Source organism: Gekko japonicus, unplaced genomic scaffold (assembly GCF_001447785.1).
Source record: "Gekko japonicus isolate JY-2015 unplaced genomic scaffold, Gekko_japonicus_V1.1 scaffold321, whole genome shotgun sequence".
Classification (NCBI taxonomy): Eukaryota; Metazoa; Chordata; class Lepidosauria; order Squamata; family Gekkonidae; genus Gekko; species Gekko japonicus.
Window position 1 is genome coordinate 1208857 of NW_015169181.1, and position 17694 is coordinate 1226550.

The 17694-nt window shown below is 48.4% G+C and overlaps 1 protein-coding gene across 1 annotated transcript in view; it reads right to left on the minus strand.

Annotated features, from left to right (window-relative positions):
- The window catches only part of DNAH3 (dynein, axonemal, heavy chain 3), a 139659-nt gene that overhangs the window by 35592 nt on the left and 86373 nt on the right, over positions 1 to 17694 (minus strand). The window contains 7 exon segments of the mRNA XM_015416119.1: positions 1468 to 1684; positions 2043 to 2208; positions 2320 to 2986; positions 6175 to 6318; positions 14848 to 15004; positions 15734 to 15857; positions 17263 to 17442. Coding sequence (XP_015271605.1) covers positions 1468 to 1684; positions 2043 to 2208; positions 2320 to 2986; positions 6175 to 6318; positions 14848 to 15004; positions 15734 to 15857; positions 17263 to 17442 — 1655 coding nt within the window.

The following is a 17694-nucleotide window of genomic DNA, read 5'->3' on the forward strand; positions in this document are numbered from 1 at the left end:
ACACATGCATAACAATCCTCTGCATGTTTACTCTGATCTAAATCCAGCCAAGGGCAGATCCGCACCTTAAGTATAATTCTGTGATTATTATCTTCCAATGTTATTTTTTAAAGTAGTTTTTATTAACATTTTTATATAACTCAAACACACAAAAACAATACAATCTAGAACAGCTAACGGTAAACCTTAACAATATAAACTAGGTGGCTATCTCAACATGTTATTATTTGCCATTAGTTATTTCCAATGCTGTTTTTAATAGAATGCCCCCGATGATTTGTAGATCACCCCATGGAGTGCTGTATAGCCTCCATTAAGAAGCATCAGATAAAATGAAGGATAACAGGTAACGTATCATAAGGAAATCTGGATTAGCTTTAGATGGTGGAAGGAACATTAACTATACGAGATATGCAGTTGACACCACATTACTGGCAGAAAATAGTGAAGACCTGAAATGTCTTCTGATGAAGGTTAAAGAACAAAGTGCCAAAGAAGGATTACAACTGAATATCAAGAAGACAAAAGTAACAGTTATGGAGGAATTACACAATTCTAAAGTTGACAATTACGAAACTGAGATCTTCCATTCCTTGACTCGATCCTCAACCAGAAGGGAGACTGCAACTGAGAAATCAGAAGGAGACTGAGACTGGGAAGGGCGGCCATGAGTTGCCATAAGTCAGAAGTTACTTGACCTCATATAACCTGCACACACAATGATTTACCAAGCATGGGCACCAGGAAATAGGAACTGCCAGTAAATGGGAATAGTGAAGCATAGGTAGTTAGCCTCTGAATGGCCCAATTAATGGGTAGTGCTAAGCTTGCAATGATTATCGTGGACAATATGTAATGTAATAATAATATTACTGATAGTGCACCAGCTCAAAGTTAAAAACAACACACATACATAGAGAATAAAAATGTCATATACAGCAACCGATTGGAGTTGCACATACAGTGATAACAGGATGTCACCAATGGTTTCACATAAAGATATGTAACCACTAAGCCAGATGTGTTTCAGCCCTAAGGCCCTTCTTCAGTGGTCGAATCCATGTTGAAACACACTTAAAAAGTAAAATATCTTTTATTTTGGGGGGCCAGGAAGGTTTTAAATAATTCACTACAGGCTGAGGCTCCAAATAAAGAATGAAAGACAGCCCTGTATATCATAAGGAACCAGCACACTGATATCTCTGAACCAATATTCTGTCCTTGGCAGTAGCTATATTTCCCCAGTGTGTGCAAATGTGAACCAGAATTAAAAGTCACTGTATATGACATCTTTATTCTCCATGTATGTGTGTGGTTTTTAACTGGGCAATACATATTTATATTATGTTCTTTCCATTCAGCCTCTTGAGTACCTAACTTAATTTTCAGGTTTGGTTTGTTTCCCTTTTTGTTGTATTCCAGTATTACAGATATTCATGGTGCCCACTTTTTGCAGTCCACACTTACTTGGGAGGCCGCAAATTCCAGTTTCTGAAGTCCCACAAGGTAGCGATTCCTCATTGTATCAACCTCCAGCCTTTTGCTATTTAAGAGTGCCTTGAAAGTCAGAATCAGTTCTAGGTAAGACGTTGGCGTTACGTAGTTGTGCCTCCGAAGGATGCTGTAATAGCTGACAGACAGCTCTCTCACGCTCTCTTGGAAGTATTTACACATTGACACGACCCTACAGAAAATGGAGGTGTTAGTTGGCAACTCAGAGGTTGTCCGCCATCAGTTAAGATGGCTCAGCTGGGTCTGAGTCTCAGATGGGGGAGGGGAGACACATAGATGTGCCTCCATCAGGTCATCTGTAAAGCTGTCGGGTGGGTGGCTGGGTAGACCTTTGTTCTTTTTAATAGCAAATGGAGAATGTGGGTGAGGAGATTCAAACACTTCCAACAAGTGTACAGTGAGGTGAGGAAGGGGAGGGAACAGGGCTTAGCTCTATTATCTGTAAAATAATATAACCCCCACCCAGCTCTAGACATTTTCATGTAAGTGAGGGGGGAAAGCAACTCCTCCTTAGACATCTCATGACATACGATTTCCTGATTTCATCTTCTAGCTTCATGTCCTCTAAGAACTTGTTGGCTACCATTTCTAGGGCATCCTTGGGCCAGGTCTTGAACCAATCGATTGTGCAGCAGTTGATGAGTGAAGGGAACATTCTCAAGCGATTCCGGAACGCATCTCCAATTGGGCTCATCGCTGTGGGAGGGAGGGAAAAGGAAAAGATGCATTTTCCAACTAAGTTACCAACCCAGTAACAAGTAAGAAAAAGAAATGTCAAAGAAAAAGGTAAATGTCATTGATTCATACCTAAGACTATATGCAAATTCTTCTTCACCCGTTCGATAAAGAAATTGTACATGGCCAAAGGAGTGGCATCGATTCTTCTGCCTTCTGTCCTTGCTGCACCCTGCATTTTCTCAACGATTTCAGCCTTCTCATCCGCCGCAAAGATGTTGGGTACGTCTCCGGTGTTCAAAAGCATGTTAATGTCCTCCACGTAGGACTCATCCTTGATCTGGTTATCGCAAAACAGGAACACGGTGCTTTTACTGGCCACTCCCGACTGCAACATCACCTTCTTGATATCCTCCTTCCACTCATTTGTGCCATAGAACTTTGTGATTTCAATCATGAACAGTTCAAAGGCATTCATGAAGGTAGCCAGTTTGGTAGCACTCTGCCGGCCGCTCCCACCAATGCCGACCAGCAGCAAGTGGCCGTTATCCTGTTTCAACACTCGGCATATCCTTGAGATGTGTTCGATAGCAAATTTAAACATGACCAGAGACATGGGCGCCTTGCTGCTAATGTTGAACTCCTCCAGATAGTATTCCATGACTGACGTCAGCTTCTTCAAGTCTGTGATTTCATCGTAGATTTTTTTATCACTAGATGGCTTGAAGTAGTCTCCAAAGAACAGGCTTCGGATATTGTCATCGCTGATTTTCCCAGTGGGTGATAAATGACTTAGTACCTGTACAGTAGATCAAACAAATACCACATAATTTGGTTTCATCTGCCGCTGCCGCTGTTCACATAACAGGACACATACCAGGAAGCGGTGTATGTGATTTGATTTATTAAATTTCTACCCCGCCCTCCCAGCCGAGGCTGGGTCAGGGCGGCTTACATAAAACAGCCTAAAATGTTGCAATATTACATAAAATAGATTACAATACTCATAAGAAGATTAACAACAACAAATTAAACTGTTAGACAATTCTAAAACCATTTAGCCATAAATATAATAAAGTACTAGTATCAGTAATTTCAGTATTCATAGCGGTAGTTGTTGGATCAGGAACAGGTATTATACATAGAATCATAAAGTTGGAAGGGGCCATACAGGCGAGTCTGGCGATCTGGCTGGTGTACCGACCGCCTAACCCAGTAGTCTGCCGTCCCTGCTGGAAGCCGTATCAGGCTGGGGGTTGGAGCACCCTAGGCTGGTAGTCATGGGTGATTTCAATGTCCATGCCGATGATGTGGCTTCCAGTCGGGCTACAGACCTAGTGTCATCCATGGCGGCACTGGGACACTCTCAATTTGTATCGGCCCCCACACATCAGGCCGGTCACACGCTCTTGATCTTCGCGGCAGGGCTGACAGTGGACCGGATTACTGCAGAAGCAGTACCATGGTCAGACCACTATGCACTGAAGGCCCATCTGAATGTTCCACCCCGGCCCTGTTTAGGCGGCAAGCAGATTTTAGCTCACCCGAGGAGCCAAATGGACCCAGTATGGCTTCAGATGGCTCTACAGGATCCGAGGCCCCCTGGTGGCTCACTGGATGAGCTTATGGAGGACTGGCATTGCCGACTCTCCGCAGCCATTGATGAGATCGCTCCCAGGCGCCCTCTTTGCACTCGCTCCAGGCTGGCACCCTGGTATACCCAGGAGATATGGCTGATGAAGCGTGAGCTGAGACGGCTAGAGAGATGGTGGCGCCGTGCTCGTGATGAGGCGTCAAGAGCATCTTATAGGACGTTTATGAGATCCTATGAGATGGCAGTCAAGGCCGCAAAGAGAGGATTCTATGCGACCAGGATTGCATCTGCGAGCTCGCGCCCAGCCCAATTATTTAGAACAATTCGGTCTTTAATGGCTCTGCCACAGGGCAGGCAAAATGCTAGGGAATTGGACATCGGCTGTGAGGCATTTGCGAGCTATTTCGCAGATAAAGTCTTGACGCTCCGCCGCGACCTCCCCACCACAGTTGAAACAGTGAGTGAACTTGAGGCCCCTTGCATGTCTTCGGTTCCGGGTTTGGAGTGTTTCGGTCTGCTCAGCCTGGAGGAAGTTGACAGACTGCTTGCATCTGTGTGCTCAACCACATGTAGCCTTGATCTGTGCCCCTCCTGGCTCATTAGAGCGGGTCACGAGGGGCTGCGAGGTGCCCTTATGGAAATTATCAACAAGTCCCTCTCTGAGGGACAGTTCCCGGGGGCACTCAAGGAAACGATGGTTCACCCTCTCTTGAAAAAACCTTCTTTGGACCTGGACGAATTGGCTAACTATTGGCCGATGTCCAATTTGCCCTATTTGGGCAAACTTATTGACAGGGTTGTGGCATTACAGGTGCAGGGCTTTCTGGATGACGCTTCCATCCTAGATCCTTTCCAGTCCGTCTTCCGCCTGGGGCACAGAACAGAGACAGTACTGGTCGCTCTTACTGATGACCTTTGAAGGCATCTGGATCAAGGCGGTGTGGCAGCACTGTTGTTGTTAAATCTGTCGGCCGCGTTTGATATGGTCGACCACCAGTTGCTGACCCACCACCTCGCCGACGTGGGGATTCAGGGGCTCGCCCTTCAATGGCTTGCCTCTTTTCTCCAAGGTTGGGGACAAAGGGTGGTGATAGGGGAACAGCAGTCCCGGAGACATCCTCTTGAATGTGGGGTGCTGCAAGGGGCAGTGCTTTCCCCGATGCTGTTCAACATCTACATGCGCTCCCTTGCCCAGAGGTATGGGCTTGGGTGTCATCAATATGCAGATGACACTCAGCTCTATCTGATGTTGGGCGGCCGGTCGGGATCCAGCCCAGAAGATCTGCACCGGGTGTTGCAGGCTATGGCTGGTTGGCTCCGACTAAGTCGGCTGAAGCTAAACCCGGCGAAGACAGAGGTCCTGAATTCGCTTCAAAGTGCTGGTTCCTACTTTTAAAGCCCTATATGGCCGGGGTCCGACATACCTAAGGGACCACCTTCCCCCATATGTTCTCCTACGGGCACTACGGTCGGGGATGCAACATCTCCTGGCCATTCCAGGCCCCAAGGAGGCCAGGCTGGCTACAACCAGGGCCAGGGCTTTTTCGGTGGCGGCTCCTACCTGGTGGAATGTGCTCCCGGAAGAGACCCGGGCCCTGCGGGACCTTGCGCAGTTTTGCAGGGCCTGTAAGATGAAGCTCTTCCGCCAGGCTTTTGAGTAGGAGCCGCCACTACCTTACCATCATTACCAACTGGCCCTGGGAAGAGAGAACGACAGTGTCGCGTGGAACTGACATCACTGATTGGGAGTACCATCTTCAAGACGCCATCTTTTACGGAAGATTGTTCCGAAACATCTAGAGCACTTTATAAATATTGTAGTATTGTATTGATTGTTTTATGTGGTTTTAATCTGTTTTATGTATTGGCTTATGCCCTATTTGTGAGCCGCCCTGAGCCCGCTTGCGGGGGGGCTATAAATTAAAATAATAAATAAATAAATATAACCAACCCCCTGCTCAGTGCAAGATCAGCCTAGAGCATCCCTGACAAGTGTTTGTCCAGCCGCTGCCTAAAGGCTGCCAGGGAGGGGGAGCTGATTCCCCTGGGATTCCCCTGGGATTCCCCTGGGATTCCCCTGGGATTCCACTGGGATTCCACTGTTGCACACTGCTGTCCCTTCCTTCTGTGGCGCTCAGGACTGCTTCTTGTGTTATGTTCTGTTGTGTAATTTTATTGTTCATGGTAAAGACACAGTGGGGCGGGTAGTTGATATGGGCACTCTCTCTGGAATTTCTCACTGCTTGGGAATGTAGGGGAGCATGTTCCTATTGTACCTGAAATGTGGGAACCTTGTGTAAAATGAGCAAAACCTGGAGATTTCACACTATTCTGTATGTGTGGCTGCTACTCCCCTAGTATCCGAACAACTCTCTGCTTGAAGCCCAACATACCTTATCAACGCTCTGCTTGAAGCAGTCAGAAGTTGTTTCTTTCACCATGTTAAAGAACACCTGTCTGTCTTCTGCATCAATTAAGCGGTCATAGAAGACACGATAAACTTCATGAATCCACAGCCTGATTAGTTTCTCTCCATCCTGTTGAAGAAACGGGGGGGAGGGGGGAGAATATGTGCCAGGGTTTGAAACGCCAAAGCCAGACACAAATACATTCAAAAACCAAATCCCATTCCATCTGGGACTTTGGCTTTTGCAAACTTTCCCAGTGACATTAAAAGATGAATCAGTGGGCACCAAGGGTGGGCTGCAAAGGTCTCCCAGGAGGTGTCAGACTGGAGGAAGACCTCACTGAAATGGGCCATCATTTTGACTTGCTCCAGCCTGTGAAATGGAGCTCTGGCCCTCTTGATTCATCACACAATTAGACCTTCTTACAGCTAAACAGCAAATAGCTCAGTCATTGCAGCAATTGCATTGCCAAAAGAGAGATGCTTCAACATCTGGCCTCCAGGAGCTTAGGTCTTCCTGGAAACCTTGGTGTTATGTATTGGGACTGGAAGTTTTCCAGGGCTGTTTCTACCAGAAACTGGCTGAGCTCAGAGCTCTAGGACAATAGCTCACCAAGACTCTGGAGGTGGCCAATGAGGAATTAATGGTTCTGACAATAGCCTATCGTTGGTCGTTGTTTGGGAAGTGGGTGGAGTTCCATGCTATTTGAACAGGGCCATTGCCCTGGATCTTTGCCTTGTTTTTGCTGAATCACTAATAAAGCAGAGCTGATCACTAGGCTTGGGGTCACACCATCCATGAAGCCCAGTATTTAACACTCGGCCTGGCTGTGGACTGCACTGATGGAGTGAAATCCTGATTCCACACCTCTTTCGTTAGGGGTCTCTTCTTCTCCTGGCTCTGCAGCATTTCACCACTTGGAAGGAAATACATCCAGGGCGGAAGTGATCGAATAACCATGAAAACTTTCCTGGGGCTGAAGCATAGGAAGGAAGCTATCGACGGAGGCATAAAAATGGTGGGTGGGCAGTGATAGGAAGACAGCAAGTCATCTTTTCTCTCTACCAGAAAGGACCCCAATCTAGACTGAGGTGGGGAAGCAGAGAACAGTGAAACTTCCTGTGAGGAGGCAAGTCCCCACTGCTGCACTGCAGATGGGACAGGCAAGAAGTTGGGCACCTAGAGGGCCATTGCTGAGGTAGAATATTCCCTCTAGGTTAGTAGTGTTGGGAGACAAGACCTGCTTGTACCTGTTCCTCTGCATTTAACCTCCCCCCCCCGTAAATTATAAAATGGACCATGCTGCACTCAGTTGCCACAAGTTCCTGAGTCACAGGGAAGGCGACCCAAATCACCATGCGTGTTTGAGCACAGTACTCAGAACACTGACCTGCAGAAATTGGATCTGGGAAATCTACATGTCTTGTAGTATTTTAATTTCTCAACCAGTATTTTATCTTCTCGGTTTTGCTTGTCATGGGCCAGACAGAAGAAGAAGAGATTGGATTTATATCCCGCCCTTCACTTGGAGTCTCAGAGTGGCTTACAAACTCCTTTCCCTTCCCCTCCCCACAACAGACACCCTGTGAGGTGGGTGGGGATGAGTCAGCTCTGACAGAAAATGGTCTTTGAAGGACAGCTCTGACAAAACTATGGCTTGCCCAAGGTCATCCAGCAGGTGCAAGTGGAGGAGTGGGGAATCAAACCCGGTTCTCCCAGATTAGAGTCCGTGCACTTGACCACTACACCAAACAGTTTAACATACAGTCAAATGTTAAGGAGAGGCAGTGCAGTGGTGCAGCAGCACAGTTGGTACTGGGCTTCACTCCTGGGTACCACCAGCTCTTCATTCTTTTTAGGGGAGTTTTTGGGGGATCCCGAGCTCCGCTGGATCTCCTGGAGGGAGGTCCGGTGCAAGGGACTTGATTCGGACCCCCTGCTCACGGCAGCAGCCCTGGATTGTCCCTGACGCAAGGAATAAAGCAGCGCAGTCATGGCAGCCCTGACTGCACTATCTGTGAACACTCTATAAGAGAGACGTTTTGAGCCTCATCCATAACACCGATGAAGACCTTTACTGTGAGTACCTATAAAAAACAACACTGAAGAAAAACAGGTTGCTTACCTGTAACTGATGATCTTCGAGTGGTCATCTGTGCATTCACGCCCATGGAATACAGTGGCACGTGCTGGATCGATCGGCATTGTAGAAAGCTCTTAACGGATTTTCGTGCCCAGACCTTGGGCATGCGCAAGGACTCCACCACGCATGCCCAGAGGGGTGGGCGCGGACATCCCGCCAATTCTTTCGAATCGCCACGAATCAACCCCTATGAAAAATGTAGAAGCTGACAGCAGCGGGGAAGGAGGGTAGGTGGTGTGAATGCCCAGATGACCACTTGAAGATCACCAGTTACAGGTAAGCAACCTGTTTATCTTCGATGTGGTCTCTGTGCTTCACACCGATGGGAGATTAGCGAGCAGTGGCCTACCTGGAGGAGGGTGCTGGCAGGTCCTTACTGCGAAGCCAAAGATAAGATGTAACATCCCATGTTGGTACGAGAGTTCTTACGGACGTCTAGGGCATAGTGCCTTATGAACATGTTAGGCGTGGCCCACGTAGCGGCTCTGCAAATGTCCAATAGGGGAACTCCCTGGAGGAAGGCAGCTGAGGCTGCAACAGCTCTGGTTGAATGAGCCCTGATAGGGCCAGGCAATGGCTGCTTGGCAATAAGGTAGCAGAGGCGGATGAGACCCACAATCCACCTTGATAGGCGCTGAGCTGTGATGCGAGTCCCCAGCCTTGCTGGCGCATAGGAGACGAAAAGTTGAGAGTCACATCTCGTTGGATGGGTTCTATCTAAGTAAAACAAGAACGCACACTTCATATCCAACATGTGTAACAGCCTCTCCTCTGAGAATGTTGGCACCGGTAAGAAATCTGGGAGGAAGACCTTTGCCTGTAGGTGAAATTCTGAAACTGCCTTTGGCAGGAATGAGATGCCAGGTATGAGGCGGACGCCGTCTGGCAAAAAAGACAAGTAAGGAGTGTCATGACTGAACGCCAGTATTTCTCCAACTCACCTTGCTGAAGTGACAGCGACCAGAAAGGCTGTTTTCCACGACAAGAATTTTATGTCGCAAGTTGCGTGTGGCTCAAAAGGTTTCCTGGTGAGTTGGCGAAGGACCAGGGGAAGGTCCCAGGGGACGACAGGAGTTTTGACGGGAGGGTAAAGGTGCAACAGTCACTTCAAAAAACGTTTGAAAGTGGATGCGAGAACAGTATGCATCCCTCAACTTGAACATGGTAGGCCGAAAGTGTGGCCAAATAAACCCTTAACGAGGAATGTGAAAGTCCCGAGTCAGCGAGAGACAGGAGGAATTCGAAAATGTTCTTGAGACCTGCGGAGGTGGCTCGAGGGGCATCGTCACCCAAGGAGGAACAGAATCTTTGCAACTTGTAACGATACGACTTCCGCGTAGTGGACTTTCTGGAGTTTAGCAAGACATTTGCTATGCGGGCGGAAAAGCTGTTGACGCTACTCTCCAGGCTGTCAACTTCATTCGTGGCACGTTGTGGTATAGGAGAGGGGACTCGGTTAGGAACAGGAGGTCTTGTGCCAGAGGAAACTGGTGGTAGTTCCCCGCTGACAGATTGAGGCCACCATAGGGTTATGAGGATGCAGTCCGCTCTGTTGCTGATGATTTTGCGGACCACTCTCAGGAGCAGAGGCAGTGGAGGGAAGAGGTAGAGAAATCCTCTGGACCACGGATAGAGGAGACCGTCCCCTAGAGACTGTGGGTCCCTGCCACCTCGGGTGCAGAACAGAGGGCACTTTTTGTTTGCTCTGGTGGCAAAAACATCTATTTGGGGAACTCCCCACCTGCGGAAGAGTGAAAGAAGGTACGTTGGATTCATTTGCCACTCATGGAGACTGAGTCCTGCTCGACTCAGTGGTCTGCCTGTACATTCATGTGCCCCGGGATGTGCATGGCGACTAGCAAGACGTTGTGGGCGATGCAGAAGTCCCATCTCTAGAACAGGAGAGCAGGCAGTTCACATTGATGGGGTGAAGAAGTTGCATGGGAGCAGCAGCGGGTTGTAATCTGTCATCCCCTCTGTCTCCCTTTGCCTCAGTCGAATAGAAGTCTTAGGGCTTCCAGCAAGCATCAAGTTGTACTACAGAGAAGCGTCAAACTCTACTGAATATCTATTGTAACAAGGTGCAAGGTGCAAACTGCTTCCCGTGTTGGTTAAAATGACTTCTACTTAATGTATTTATTTATTGTCAATGCTAAATTAAAATTATTTATTTATTTATTTGATTTATGACCCACCCTCCCCCATGCAACAAGGCTCAGGGCGGGGTACAACATTTGCCATATACAAATTTAAATATGAAATCTAGTTAAACCAATTAAAGCACAAACAATTCAGCAAGAACTTGCAGGTGACGTATAGGTATACAGCTTAACATCCTTTCCTGGTGGGAAGAAGAAGAAGAAGAGATTGGATTTATACCCCGCCCTTCACTTGGAGTCTCAGAGCGGCTTACAAACTCCTTTCCCTTCCCCTCCCCACAACAGACACCCTGTGAGGTGGGTGGGGCTGAGAGAACTCTGACACAAACTGCTCTTTTCCAAGGACAATTGTGCCAGAGCTTGTGACTGACCCAAGGTCACATCAGCAAGTGCAAGTGGAGGAGTAATCTCCCAGATTAGAGTCCGCACACTTAACCACTACACCAAACTGGCTCTTTGATGTCGGCTGCCCTGTTTTGTGGCAGGTAGGCTGTGCAATTCGTGGAGTCCAGTAGTGCACCGATGTAGTGTATTTTCTGGACCGGTTGAAGTTGAGACTTTTCCAGATTGACTTGTAGACCCAGGTTTTCCAGGAGGACCAGTGTCTCATTGATGTTTGAGACTAGGGTGTCTCTGGAAGTCGCTACCAAGAGCCAATCGTCGATGTACGGGTAGATGGAGATACCGTTGAGACGAAGGAAGGCCGCGACCACCACCATCGTCTTTGTGAAGACCCTTGGTGCACTTGAAAGGCCGAATGAGAGGGCTGCATATTGGTAATGATATCGACCAATTGCGAAGCATAGGTATTGGCGATGGGACGGGTGGATGGTGAGGTGGAAGTACACGTCTTGGAGGTCGAGGGTGGCCATCCAGACGTTTTTCTAGAGGAGTGGCAGAATCTGCTACAAGGACACCATGCGGAAGCGGTGGTATGTCACAAAGCAGTTTTGCGCCCTTAGATCTAATATTGGTCGAACGCCTCCATCCCGCTTTGGAATGGTAAAATAATGGGAATAGAATCCCTTGCCCTGTAGATGCAGTGGTACCGGCTCGATGGCTCCCTTCTGCAGAAGGACGGACACTTCTTCCAGTAGAGCTGGAGAAGGGGGTGTGGAGACGAAGACAGGAGCAATGGGGTTCTGGATGAATTCTATGCAGTAACCCTGGGTCAAGATGGACAGCACCCATTCGTCCATGGTGATGAGGTGCCAGGATTGGAGGAAAGGGGTTAGATGGGTTAGATGTGACTGGGAGATATGGAAATCAAAAACCCTGCTTGACGGACTTTGCCTGTTTACTGCGGGAAGACTGTTGTCCCGATCCAAATCTAGGTTTCTGGAATGTGGGTTTCTGGCCTCCAGAGGATGTACGTGGCCTCCATTGCTGGTCAGGAGATTGACGGTTTGGGGTGCGTTTTTGCCAGGGTCTGGACCAGGGACGAGGTCGGTAATGTTGTCTTATGGATGAGGAGACACCGAGAGCACAAGAGGTTTTAATACTTTTATCCATGTCTTGTGATATGGTGTCTGTAGTACTGTTAAACAGACCAAGGCCATCAAAGGAGAGGTCTTCTATGTATGACCTAGTATCTGGCTGTAGATTGGTGTTGCGTAGCCAGGAATATGTCCTTGAGGAAGTGTCTAGGGCATGTTTGGAGGTATTGATTTGTTGTTTTGCCAGCACCATGCCCTCCTTTTGGATGATACGGGCTGCCTGATGCTTGTCTTCTGGGAGATGAACCAGAAGCTCAGAAAGCCTTTCCCACAAAGTGTACTGGTATCTACTCATACACGCTAAGTAATTGGTAGTCTTTACTCCTAGCGCTCCTGTAGAGTAGAAACGGCGTCTGAATGTATCTAACTTTCTGCTCTCCTTGTCTGCAGGTGCAGACTGTGTTCTCTTGGACTTGGATGAGGAAGTGACTACCATGGAATTTGGTTGAGGATAGGCGAATAAGAATTCTGCAGCAGTTTCTTGGACTCTGTACATGTGGTCCAAGCAACGTGTGGACACTGGAGCCGATGGCGGTTTATCCCATGGGGCCTTTGCTGCCTGTAACAGGACCGTGGACATGGGGAGTGCTATAGTCGTCGATGTATCTAGCTGGACGACATCGAAGACAGCATCTGTCACCTGTGGATGTGGTTGTACGACTGAAAGGCCAAGGGAGTGTACCATTCTTTTTATAAGGTCTCCGTAGGAGGTTAAATTATCAGACAGAGATATAGGTTGGTCATCGGCTACTGCTTGGTTAGGAGATGGCTGGTCACGGGAGCTATGTACATCCGAAGCCCCTGTATCAGAATCTTCATTCACAGAATCAGAGGAATCAGGCTCTGGCAATTGTCTCGGAGTGGTCTGGACCTGACTGGTTGGATCTGCTGACGGTGGGATAGGGGGACTGGGAGGACGATATTTATCCGGTCGATGTCGAGGAGGGTCATCAGATGGATGATCTGGTGGACGGGAGAGAGACGTCGAAGGCCTCGATCTATAGGGTGACTGTGATCTGTGGGTAGAGTAATGATCCCAATCAGAGTAACCTGCTGGAATCAACCATGGCATGGATGCTGGTGGATAAGCCCCATAAAGATAACGCAGTTGGCGGTGATCCCAGGAGAGAGGAGGAGGTGGGGGGTGGAGCGGGAGCATCTTGGAGACAGTGTAGGATCTCGTCTCCGTGTGCGGCCCCTATTAGCCCGATCATCGATATTGAAGGGCCGATCCTCAGCGAACAGATGGGGAGGATGATGTTGAGTGCTTTTGGGGATCTGTCGATGCCGAGCTGCATCGATATAGGCATGGCACTCCGAGACCGTCGATGTCGAAGACTGAGCAGAGGGAGAGCGATCCATGCCCAGGGGACAACTGAGGATCTCGACATTATCGATGTCGGAGAAAGGACGCATATCGACCAGCGTATCATGGTCTAGCTGGTGTATGGGAGAGTCCAATAGCTGGATGGTCGGTATCGGTGGAGCGACCGGAGCGTCCGATGCTGATACTGCCGTTGGAGCAGGGGGCACGTTAGGGGCATTACCCGGTGCAGTACCCGCTACATTCCCAGACTTCACTGCCTTTAGGGTCTTAGAGGAGCCCTTTTTGGCAGACTTGTGCTCTTTACCCGTCTTCTGTTTCCTTTTCATGGGCGTCAACGCCAAAGACTGCGCTGTCGGTGCCGAACGCTTTGATGTCGGTCTTACCGGGACTTCTGAGACCATGACTGAAGTGGGAGTTAGCGCCAATTCCAGTAACGCTACTTGGAGTCACGCTGCTCGGTTTTTTCTAGTTTGATTGGAAAACTTGGTGCAGTGTCGACAGGACTCTGGTCGGTGCGTCTCGCCAAGACAGAAAATGCAGAGGGTGTGGCCGTCAGGTGGAGGGAGCTTACTGCCACAGCCCTTGCAACGCTTGAAAAAGCCCCACTTCTTCTCCATAAAATAAGAAAAACAGAGAAGAAAAGGCGGTGGGGGGGGGGGGAGCTCGAAGTTCCCCCCAAACTAAACAAAGTTCTTTTCTTTTTTTTTTTGAGAAACAACAAAAGAACAAAGTTAAAAGCCAAAAATGAAGAAAACTGAGGAGAAAAACAAAGAGCTCTGAGGAGAAAAAAAGCTACCAATCAGACCGACGAAAAGAAGATACTTACAGCGCGGCGGAAAGAAGAACTGGCGGGATGTCCGCGCCCACCCCACTGGGCATGCGTGGTGGGGTTCCTGCGCATGCCCGAGGTCTGGGTGCGAAAATCCGTTAAGAGCTTGCTACAATGCCAATCGATCCAATGCGTGCCACTGTATCCCATGGGTGTGAATGCACAGATGACCACTCGAAGATCATCAGTTACAGGTAAGCAACCTGTTTTTCTTCAGTGTTGCTTTTTATAGGTACTCACGGTAAAGGTCTTCATCTGTATTTTTGAAAAATCCCGGATGGTATTCGAATCTGTGATTTTTCAGAAATCCTGAATTTGGCCAGGTCCAATAGTTCCAAATAGAAAAATACTGGTTAAAAAAAAAGCCAGACCGATCCTAGGGCTGGCTTGGCTTCTCCTGCAGCCTGGTTTAAACTGCACTGCAGGAGAAGCTGGCCACAGGATATGCTCTGCTGTGCTGTGGCTAGCAGACTGTTTTCTGTGGCACAGCAGCTTCTGGGGCTGGCTTCAGCTGCCAAGGGAGGCAGTGAGCTCCCCCTCAATGGCAGTCTTTAACCAGCGGCTGGACAAACACTTGTTAGGGATGCTCTGATCCTGTATTAAGCAGGGGGTTGGACTAGACGAGGTAGGGCCCCTTCCAACTCTGTGATTCTATGATTCTACCTCTACTCCTGTGCACTGATACATTCGAAGGACAGCCCCACCTGCAAATGTGTGTGTGGGCACAGCAGCACACCTCGGATCACGCGGGAGAAATCACGCAGGTTGAAGACATAATGAGACTTGGAAGGTGTCGGGAGGAAGTTTTCCACAGCCAGCTTGTAAATATTCATTGTCGCATGGACCATCATTTTGCCAAGCCTTCAAGAAGAAACAAACATGCTGAAACGAGGCCACGAGGCCCTGCTGTTCCCCATCCCCCTCCTCTCATCTCCCCCTGTCCCACTGCCTGCTCCTAAGCCCTCCTGCAAACCCCTCCCCAAAACCTTCCTCAGACCACCCAGACCTCACCTCTTCAACACCGTCTCACTTGTCAGCTCAGCCTCACCAATCCCACCATTCCCCTTTATCACAAACATCTCCACATTTCTGTTTCTACCCTCCGGGTGGGGATCACAGAGCGCAGCCGTGTTGGTCTGCACCCAGATTCGAGTCCCGTAGCACCATAGATACCAACAAGATTTTGGGGACATGAGCTTTTGGAAGACAAAACTCCCTCTGACTCCTGAAAGCTCATGTGCCAAAAATCTCGTTGCTTTGACTCTCAAAATCTCGTACGCGCAAAATCCGATCAGTCTCTTAGGTGCTACTGGGTAGGGTCTGACCTTCTCCACTTCAGCTTCACTGGGTACCAGTGAGTTCTAGCAGAGGGAGAAAAGGGTCCTCTTTTCCAACCGCGCATCATTTCAAAAAGTTTTATCATCGCCCCACCCCCGCCACAATAGAACTTTATATTTTTTTCCCTCTAAACTGGAAAGCCACAGATTCTTGAGCTCTGCCTCCCGGGGAAGCTGGTTATTTCGGCTGTCCTTCCCTCTGCACCCTTTTCCAGCTCTGTGGAAAACTTTTTTGAGATGAGGGAGAATATACCTTAAAAATGCAACGTCGAATCCTTTGCCAAAATGCCAGTCGACAATTGAAGCGAAAATCTTGGTCAAAATTTCATCATCGAAGGCGCAGATGGAAACGATGTTCAAGTGCCTCGTGAAGCGCTCTGTTTCGAGAAAGAGGATGGCTCAGCACGGTCTGTCTTTCTTTCGGTAGGCTCACAGGATATTTTATTTTTATTTTGGTACATTGGAGACCTTTTTACTTAAGGAGATGCACCCGCTACAAAATCTGCATTTGGATCTGGATTGCAATGGGGGTCATTTGCTTGCATGGCTACCCAAAGTGGAACTGCTGTAGCTAAGGATATTTGCGACCGCCCTCTACCATCCCTGACTTCAACTAGACCAGATGGCAGGAGATTCAATAATGGATTTTTAAAATTAAAAAATTAAAGGTAACAGGGAGCAGGGGATTTGACTGAGGACACAGTGTGGGCAGAAAATGCACTTCACCCTTCCCACTCCAGCCATTTTTCTGATTCAAATCCCCCCCATTGCTCTCCCAGAGCTGCTATACGCTCCAAGTATGTTATGTCCTAACAAAGGACCACGCATGCGGTCAGCCTCGCATGTGGCCTAGCAAACACATGGAGCTTTGCAACCTAGAACAATGGACACTGAGGATCCTAGAATGGACCTATGGGCCAATCTGGATCTTAGAATGAACCTATGGTTACGAGGGCACTGTAAATAGACCTATCACGGGTGTTGGGTGTGTGTTGGGTGTGGTTTGGAACCAGCAAATAAGCAGGTCCCCGGGCCCCGCTTTCTTGTCTCAGTTTCTACCTACGAATAAATCACGAGCTGAAATCACTCGTCTATACTTCTTGAACCCAGTACATTTCAAAGTAACATACAAGTACCATAACAGCAGCTTCAAGGAGGTGATTAAGAGCAGGAAAATGGCACAAAGAAAAAGTGTTAACTGCATAACTCCTCTTAGAATCTCCTTCTCCCTCCGGCTATTTCAAGGGGTTTTTTTTAAGTGGGAGTTCTGATCACAGATACTTTCCCATCTCACCAAGTTATACTAACTTAAGGTTGCATTTTTAAAGATTTCATTCAAAAAGGAGTCCACAGGCCTGCCTGTGGATATATGCAAAGGTAAGACACACACCTGTAGGGTAGTTCTTACAAATGTTGACTTTGTTTAGTTTATAAGCTACAGTGGGCAAGATAACGAAACAGCAAGCTCTAACGCTGGCTTGACACTGATTTAGTGGTGCAAAACAGCTTTACAGGTCACATTATTTCTAAAAAGCCAGCTTCAGATTCCAGTGCAGAGTTCTGCCTCGCTGAATGCAGCCAGCATTCTACTGACATCTATGGTGAAACTCCCTTTGTCGATCAAATTGTACACTTAAACAGCAATCCAAAGGGAGCTAGAATCTCATAACTAATTTCAGGATCGCAGCCCTGGTTTAGTCTGGAGGACAAAACGATCCTCTTTAACTAGCGGACTAAGCGAAGATCGATAGAATACTGTAAGGGCCCACGACAACGTCATACCCGTAATATCATTCCTGCCACCGCCTGGAGGTCCCATGGCTGCAACAAACTGAAGGTCGACAATGTCCAGCCTTGAGGTGTCCTTCTTGTCATACCAATGGCCGTGATCTATCCACTGCCTAAGGAGCTCGATAGGCGGCTGAGCTCCGTAGACCTCCTTTGCTGGCATGTTTAAGTCGTCTACGGAAGAATTACGAGAGGGCATGCATTCGTTTTCTGAAGGCACGGGACGTTAACCTTCCCCCACCCCTCATCAAAACACAGCAGCGAGCAAGGCTGGCATCAGCATGCCACGAGGTGGGGCATGTGCCGGGGCCCAGGGATTCTGGTGGGGGTCACTGGCAGGAACTCCCGATCGGGCATCTTCCCTGTCATTCACACACACCTCTTTCCCCGCCACCTGCTTGCAAGGGCTCCGTCACTCCTGCCCGG